At 38.8% G+C, this 9,393-nt stretch overlaps 1 protein-coding gene across 6 annotated transcripts in view; it reads left to right on the forward strand.

Moving 5' to 3' along the window:
- Positions 1–3,429: 3,429 nt before the first annotated feature.
- The window catches only part of Ptp10d (Protein tyrosine phosphatase 10D), a 53,841-nt gene continuing 47,877 nt past the window's right edge, over positions 3,430–9,393 (forward strand). For all 6 annotated transcript variants that reach the window (XM_078189897.1, XM_078189899.1, XM_078189898.1 and 3 more), the window contains exon 1: positions 3,430–5,649. In XM_078189897.1, the coding sequence (XP_078046023.1) occupies positions 5,566–5,649 (84 nt within the window). In that variant the 5' untranslated portion in view covers positions 3,430–5,565. The remainder of the gene's footprint in view (positions 5,650–9,393) is intronic.

A 9,393-nucleotide genomic window follows, 5' to 3' on the forward strand; every position in this document is an offset into this window, starting at 1 on the left:
GTTTGTCATTAAAATATTTCCGCTGAAAAGCCTATCAATCATATATTTTAGATGTTAATTAGTATGTTATGCGAACGTACAAACATTCGTAATCTGTTAATCTGTACATATAATTGTACAACTGTGAAATAAATAGTCGCATAATTAATGAAACATCTTTATATATTAAATTTTAAAGAAAGGGAAATTTTATATTTCAAAATTCTTCTTTTTGAACTTGGAAACATTTTATTACATAAAATTATGAGTATTGTATTAAAAGATTCTATCTATACAAAAATGTGTAGTTTAATATTATTTTATGGTCATCGGTTAATACCTTCACAAAACTAATTCTTTTATCTTCATAATAGATTTACAAAATTTTGAAGATATAAATGTAATTATTTTTAAGGCATTGTTCAATTAATTTGAAAATACGATTTTGAAAATATATTTGAAAATTCATATTTTCTACTATGCACAATCCAATATAAATTAATCTACGTAGAATTTTTATTAGCTCAAAATTTTTTCAAATAAATTAAAAAAAATATCAATATTCAAAAGATCATTTGTGATATTTGAATAATGTACTGCGCAGAATTTATTTAATTTCTCAGCATGTAGCATTACGATATGAAGTATGAATAATTGATTATTGGCGCGTAGACGCATGATGCAGCCACTTCCTAAAATGGCTGCCGGAGCAGAGAACAGTACAGTGTTTCCAACATAAGCGTTGATGTTATTAATTTCCTTGTTTATATATTGAAAAAATTATCAACAATATGATTAATTGTTTCTAAGAACAATTGTCCACTCCCCTAATATTATTTAGATTACTATTTCGACATTATATGTAGTGACAATTAAATCTTTTACGTTGTCACTTCGGCACATCGATTCTAGTGACTACGGCGCCATTCCTAAATGATAAAACTACTCTCTTAGTATTTACATAGTTATATGCATCATTTTTAATAAAAGAGAATGCTTATTTAAAGGAAAAATCATTTTGTAAATATTGTATCAAAGTTTCTACTTTTATAATTGCAGTATACACATTCCATTGCTGTAATAACATTTAAAAAATTGAAATTTTAGAAGATATTATTAGACACTCGAATTCGTTAAACGCGTTTATCACAATAAGAAAATCTTTTGAATTTGTTACATTTCTTTACCGATCAATAACAATTGCTCTACAATTTATCGCTTTCGTAAATTTTACATGCACCTATATAACGTACATGCTCCAACGAAGATGATGAGATAATATATTGCAAAGAAACAGCTCATAAGCTATTTACGTATTCGCAGACTTTCTAAAGGAACATAGTTCGCTTAACCTTACAATTTCGCGGATAGCATAACAATTAACCATTTGAAGAGCATACCAAACTCAATCTTAACAATTACAGTTCAATGGTTCTACATTCGATACAAGATGTTTCGAGGTCCTTCAAATTGTATATGAAAATTGAAGCAATTAATACGAGTCGCACGACTTGATTTTCGAATATTGTTTTCTAAAACGTAATTTTTGTAAACGTGAACACGACGAACAGTGATATTTGTAAAAACAAATGTGGCCCCGAAACTAATTAAACCTAATCACATCGATTAAAATCTTAGATCTAAAACAAGTAATTCAGGTTCGAATGTAAAAACCATTGCTAGATTTAGTTTAGACTTGAAAATCGGGTGCACTGTAGAAGCATGAAAATCTAAAAGGGAAAGTATGAATATTGATTAGAGAAATCTCAATAACATTATCTGCTACAAGTAAACTATTTAGTTTCTTTATATTTGATAATGCTCGGTATCTATGCAAGCCTCTTTTGTATATTTGATATAATTCAATGGACAGTTATCGACAAGATAATGATGCGAAGCGTCGTTTAGATTTCTGAGTAAAATTTTCAGAAATATTTCAAATTCAAGTTGGGTGCCTTCTTGTTATCCTAAACGTGACAACTATGCTAATAGTACTATAAAATATAAAATAATGCTTATGCTTGTAACTGTGTGTACATGTCACGTTTTATAGGGAGTCTTGTAAAAAACATGACATCCTCTCCCATTCCTCTAATATATGTATTGCTTGGACCACATACACCTATAAATAGAGCTTTAGATCATTTACCTGAAGTAAAGATGAAATCATCTGCATGATGTCACAGTGAATAGTATGTATAAGCTGTGCTAGTATGATTTACAATCAGCAGTTTCAAAAGAGCGAGAGGCCAATGTTCTAAACGTATTGTACGTGTTACTGCCCGGCATTAAAGAATATGCGAAAATGTTTAACTGTCAGAAAACAAATTCAACCGATTATATATGAATTAATTAATTGAATAACATGATTCGAATCAACATTATTAACGTACATATGTTCAGTATCTTAGTCGTTAATCAGTGATTTTGAATGATCACTTTTAGTCCGCGCAACGAAGTTATCTTTGCTTCACTGAATTCATAGGTTCTCTGTGCACGCACTATACACATGCCATATCGAGTAGCATGTATAGTCTAAGGTGTGCCGCTCCTCCATCCAAGTCCGTGTTTTAACCAATATACTTTCTACCAAATAAATCTGGATGTATAATTTCAATGTAAATTCATAATTGTTCCCTTCGCATTTGTATTTTTATTATTTATTTATACGAAATAAGTTTTAGGCACATAACTAGTCAAATACTTTTTCTAGAATATTACCAATATCTCAATTTCAAATTCAAATAAATTTAGCAAAATTATAATTTTCAAAATATTTAAACTTAATGGTTGATATATATAAAAAAATTATTATTTATATTAATATATTTTTTAAACAATACAGCACTGTATATTCTATACACCACGCAAATATTTAACGGTTTTCTTTCATCACCCTAAATATTTATAAAAAATATTATCTTTGGTATTTTGACAAAAATATTTGCTCATCCTAAAAATTGAAATTAAAATCGTGAATCAGAATTGTTTCGCGTCACGATATCTCGGCATGTCGTTTCGTAACTGTATATTATACTAGCACGGCTTGTACATCTTGGTCACGCGTGACGTCACGTAGGCGGTTTCCAGGGAAATTATCTGAAGCTGGTGTCTACAGGTATGTGTACGCTCGAAGTTTCTACAGGTAGGTACGCCCCTGGGTCCAGGCCTGTACGTGCACGTATGCCCGCCGGATCTATCCGTGGGTTACATAGAGTCTAGCTCGATGACCAGCGAGGGAGGAACGAGTAAAGAGTTCGCAGCAGAGCGGAGAATGCGCAAGATGGTGGGAGGTAGTTGTAGGCAGAGAAATGGTGGGGATGAAAACGGCGGTGGTGGTGGTGGCGGCTGCGCCGGGTATTCGGCCTGGGCAGCCGACAATTCGGAGGATAGAGAGAGAAGGGAGATCCGAATGGAATGGAAAGGCAGTCAGGTTAGCCGTGGCGACGGTGGGAGAGGCTAGGGACGAGGCAAGGCAAGCGATTTAGCTGCTGCTGGTTCGGCAAGCCACGAGTTTGAGTGCCGAGGTCCCGTTGCCCGTGCTTGCACCGGGAGAGGCGTCATGAAAGCGCGCCAGTTGATCGAGTGCACCTCTCGCCGGACGAAACTTCGGTTTTACCGTCGTTGATACAACCTTTGTCCCTCGTTTGTTCGCTTCGGCAGCGAACGATCGGGTCGCGCGTGTCCATACCCAGCTGTTGCTGGATTCTCTTCGGGGGGGAGAAGAGAACGGGATTAGGAAAGAGATTCGTGGACAAAGGATACGGCCGTTCTCGTGTGTTTTTCCCGACTCGGTTTCCCGTAACAGTGCGATACATGTCCTTGCTACGAAATGGTATCTTCGCCGTTGAACTAGGACAACGTGTGCGTGCGCTGGAACGACCGGATCGAAGCTCGCGTTCGATGATAATTTAAAGCTCGGCGATGCGTCTTGTGATTCAGTGGTTTCTTCGGTTCCGTGATCGTACTGCGAATGGTACCTTGACATATTGATCCCGCAGGTGTGGCCTCCGCGACGAAACCGAAGAGTGATCGAAACAATGAGAACTCGTCCCTGTCAACTGGTAGCCGCTTTCGCTTGAACTGATAAGTTCCGCTTCGCGGTTAGCGTTTCACCTTGACGCTGGAGCCATCGGAGTGCGGCGGTTATACGTGTTTCGGTTGATAGTTTTGCGGAGGCAGAGGCTCCGAGCGGAAATCAACCGTGTGCGACACGACCGAATATCTCACGGGGTTCTAGGGAGAGAGAGAGAGAGAGACCCTCCCCCCTACCTGGGACCGAAAACGCGCAGAGTGGACAGATTTCAAATGCTTCTCACGTTCCGTACTATTTTCTATTCGCATATAGCCGACGACGTTGACGCAGGCCGTTCACATTCCAGAAAATAGTTGAGAAAAAAATTATTTAATCCGCGTCGACGGGAGAATCGATGTCCGAGGGACGAGCAACGTCGCGGCCGAAGTGGTTTATTTACAAGTTGCGTTATAGTTCGGTTCGTTAACTCGTCGTTGTCTCGTCTGCGCCGGAGGGTGGCATCCCTCCCGGTCATTATCCCATTCCAAGTGCTGCGCACCGACCGGAGGAGAAACACGTCCCGCGCGCGCGAGGAGGAAACTCTCTTTATACGAAGGCGGCCGAGGGTATTTCGTTTCAGATTCCAATTAACGGGCAGACGGAACGTCGCCGTCGAACATGCCTGTCGCCGCCAAGCCCGGCCGTTCCCGGTGATCGTGTTCGACGACGACGACGACGACGACGACGTTCGATCGCGGGACGGTATGTCGAGGAGAGCCGCGTGTCAACGGCCAGCGACTTTCTAGTCTGAAAACTAGAAGGCACGGATTCGTAGTTGTCAACGAAAGTACCCCGCGCCGAGAGATAGAACAGCCTTTCGCAGTCATGACGGAAGGAGGAACCAGACGAACGAGAAAAAAGAAGGCCACGTGATCACCGTTGCCGTTTCAGTTACCGAACACACTCGATTAGGAGTAACACGCTCCGCAAGCTAGACGGGGGATCAAAGGTGACTGGCAGCAGCCAAGCTAGTTGGTTTCTGACACGGTGGTGACGAGACAAGAGAGACGCGACGGAACCACGGACGCCGCGAACGGAAAAAGAAAAAAGAGAAAAGAAATATCGTTCCAGCGGCACACGAAACAGCTCCGGCAAATTTCCAGGCGAGGTTCTAGGCCAGCCGAATTCAACAGTCGATTCGTGGATGGATATGGCAGCTGTCGTTCCCTCTGCCATTATTCGAACAGGCTGCCGTTGTCGACAGCGTGCTACCTGTCAGTCGGGCGAACAGGTGTTATTGCAAGGTGTCCACGCCGGGTTACATGATTTCTCGTGATAACAGGCGAGGGACCGAGGGAATTCCGAGTGTCGGTCGATCGATCGAGGGAACTGTCTGCGTAGCCGCGTTTCTTGCTAACGGAAAAGTGTTCGCCGGCCGTTCTTAGGCGAGCAAATAGACCGCAACAGAAGAGGAAAAGAAAAAAGGGGGGAGGGAAAGATCGAGGGGAGAGAAGGTGCCCGCGGTGGATTAAATTCGTTTGCTGTACCGTCGTCCCGCCACTTCGTTAAGGATGAAGAGCACGGCTGTCGAACACCCGAAGCCGAATTTCACCTTTTACGGCACTCTGCTCCTTTTTTTGACGCTGCTCGCCGAGGTGAGTGGAATGGCGACGGATAATCGTATGAATCTAGGACGGTGTTAGCCGAGAATGCCTTTCTGCCGGCGATCCCGTGCATGCACGAGAGTGTCACACTCGAGACACGGTGTCGGCGGACACATACGTTCACTCCGTTTTGGTCTGTTTACCTGTCTCCTCCCGTGCCTTAGGTTTTAACCCTTTTAGGCCCAAGGTAACGGTCCGCCGTTACCGCTGCGAATATCCATAACGATTCATCTTTATCGTCTCGTCTGTTCTTTTTTTTTTCGAGGCGTTCCTCTCGTTTCGTTTCTTCCTCGTCTTTGCAGCGCGGTTTTTCTCTCTGTGGGCAGTAGCACGGGAAACAAATTTTTTTATGGAATCTCACAGATCTTATGGTTTTGTTCGTATGAATCGCGTTCACCGTTGTCAATCAATTTTTCAAGCCTTCAAATGATAGTTTCATATAGTGTTGGATCGTTGATGTTATTTATAATATTGTATTTAATTGTCTAACTAACCATTTTTATTATTATTATTATACAAATTGTAGTATAACGAACTATAAGGGTGGGAAGAAAAATAGTATAGTAAAATCTTTATCCAAAATTGATCTCATCAAATTGTTAAGATAATTCCAAGTAATGCAGGATGAATGCACACTGACGGCAACAATTGAAATTTTTTAACAAGCAGGTTGCTTTTCAAAGTACTCAACGATTTACATTCGTTTTATTACGGTTGACATTGCATTTCACTGTATCGTTGAAATTTATAACAAGATTTATACAATGTGCCCAACGAACATCATGTTCGTCATCCGTGACACCGGCAACAATTGTTCATTGTTCTCCCTAAAACTATTTATATATTTAGAGATACTGATCCTGACATATCTCAATGACCCAGGGCTAGTAACTCCATTGTTGTTGTCGCGCTGCATATCTTCCTGCAAAATAAGAAATTCGATACGAGTCCCATCAAAAGTAGTTAAACGAAACTTTGCTTTTCGACGTAATACTTCTAAATTGTTTAAAAAACATGTTTCATTACTTTTTCATTCCTCTGATTACCTATCTGATTAGTGATATCTTTTCGGTGTACTTATCATATTGGTTCAACCACTCCTTTTAATGATAAACAATGATAAATAATTCAAATATATTTTCAGTGATCTAGTGAATAGTTATCACTGAAACTTAGTAAAAAAATGAGACATTTACTGATAAATCGTAGCGTAATATTTGTCGATCGACTACAACGTTACAGTGACAGATTATATTGAAACTACTAGGAACGATTCTTTTTCATTTTTTTCAATTTATCTAAGAATTACAATAATAATACAAACGTTACTCAAGCCCATTCATTCATTCTTTTCGCAAACACATTTCATCGCCAGTAACGCAACGATCATAATTTTTATTGTTAACACGTTGAATACCTAATCTGCTAAGTAGTTCACGTATATTTGTCGTAACGTGATAACAATTTTGCAACGTAAAACAATCACCATCTCGGAAAGAGATATTAGAAATGCTAAACAATTCATGTCCTAGAAAAATACAACCTTATGCATTTTGTTGAAAAAATACCTTTTGGAACGGTTTACGGTGTTCTCTATAAAATTTGCACTTCGACACCCCCCTCCCCCCGTCCTTATCATTGCGGTCGGCTGACAGGAAAATAACAAACCCGGGACAGAAATAGATAATTCGTGAACACGCGAAATTCGAGGAAAATCAATTGCGAAGGTGACAATTTACGATGTTCCCAGAAGTATCAGTTTTAACTGTTAGCAGTGAAACTCCTAATTCTGTCGGAAAAACAAAGACAATCGCGCGTTATGCAAGTCGGTAAGAAAAAAAAGAACTAGCACCTCTTTCAGATTAGTGTATCCGCGCATACATCCGCAGGAAAACTGTGCCATATCTGTGCGACGCGTTGTGTCTTAAAAGGCAAATTGCAAAGTACAAATTGCAAAGTCGAATTGCCTCGTTACTCGATGAATGATATAACAAATTATATATATTTTCGTAACATCGTCGTTCCTCGAACAGTCGCAGCGATTAAGTTCTTTATTCTGTTTAACATTTGGCAGATTAGAAAAGAAAAATATCGATACGTAAATATATATAATAATTACTAATATTACAGATACATAAAAAGTGGTGAATGAAAATGAGAAATTGCACAAAGACTTACCATCTAATAATATTCGTTGAAACAAAGTTTAAAGTATTTAGTAACTATATTATTTCATCGATAAATAGTTCATTTTATTTCATACTATTTATTTCGTATAAAAATGCTTCCATAATGATGAATATTAATTAATATTCGTAATATTTGTAAGCAAAGAATCACCAAATCAAATTCGATAAAGAAAGACAAACGTTTTAACGCGCGTATAATATGAAAGCAATAATTCTCGACGCTCGGCTATGCAATTAATAAATTCGTAATTCGTTGCACCGTCATATGTATATCACGAAGCAGTTATCTTTCAAGGCAACAAGTAGGTAATTGACTCAGAATGTTATACATATGCATATTCCGTTACAGTCTTTACGCAGTTATCGTAGCTTCAGACAGTTTGCGAATTCATTTTCTGTACACTAACCTACTTAATAAAGAGCTGTGCATTTAAAAAACTGTTTTTCTCTTCGTGCAAACGAAGAAGACTCGTTAGAACACTTAACAACGATGGCACGGCAAATCTCGTCATCGGAGAACAATTAATGTCGATTATTAAAGAAACAATATACGGAAACTGTTGTGATAGACCAACGCGCAATCTTTTCGATTAACTCAGATCGTCGATTGTCTTCTGGGAACCAGGGATTTTCCATACAATTTGCAACTATACCACGGTATATTGGAATATTGATAACGACGGAGATCCATTAAAGTTCCTCGATCGTTATTAAAATGTTTATGCTCTTGCGTTCGTTTTATCTCGCTTGTTTCCCAACGTTCATTTACATTTTATAATTATCCGTTTCTTTCCGCTGCTTAAATACTTTATCGATTGATTAATGATCGACCTAGGATATTTATTCAATTTCCTGTTTCCGCAACGCGATCTTCTCAAAGGCAACGGCACGCATTGTATCCAGTCACGCGTAAAAATCGCAGTTCCAGTGTTAACCAGACTCCATTACGGTTCGCTGAGATTATGGTATGATACGAACGATTATGATTCGCGGACGTTAATGATAGAAGCACTATAGAGCTCGCGAAACTGTTCGGACGCTGTTCACAACGGGAATACGCTTTTTAAAATTGTATCGAGAGACTTGTATTTTTCATAAGGCATTAAAGACGCTGACTGGATAATATGTACGAATATTTATTTAAAAATTGCAATTTTTTATAACGACAGAAAAAAATAAAAAAATCATAGTTCCTCCACGTCGATTTCTGTGTCTTCGATGCGCGGCTGCATGATAACAAAGACCTGAAACAATGTTTCTCTTCTCAACATTTTTATCTCGGCTGTGACTGCAAAATGCGTTGTTTACTCGTCGCGGACTCGCATTAAAAAAAGTTACAGCAAAGCGACATTCTCTGCTTTGCAATTCTAAATAATTGCAATTTAAACATGAAACTATTCAGGCATTTTCCAGCAAACTTTTCCATTTCAACGTCGACAACAAATTTCGTGCAGTTTTTTAACAAAAAAGGTGATTCTGTTTTAACACGTGTTCGAACTCTTTAGAACTTCTTCGACGTTATGGAGAACAGTGAAATTTCATTTCG

Source organism: Augochlora pura, chromosome 9 (assembly GCF_028453695.1).
Source record: "Augochlora pura isolate Apur16 chromosome 9, APUR_v2.2.1, whole genome shotgun sequence".
In the NCBI taxonomy this organism is placed as follows: Eukaryota; Metazoa; Arthropoda; class Insecta; order Hymenoptera; family Halictidae; genus Augochlora; species Augochlora pura.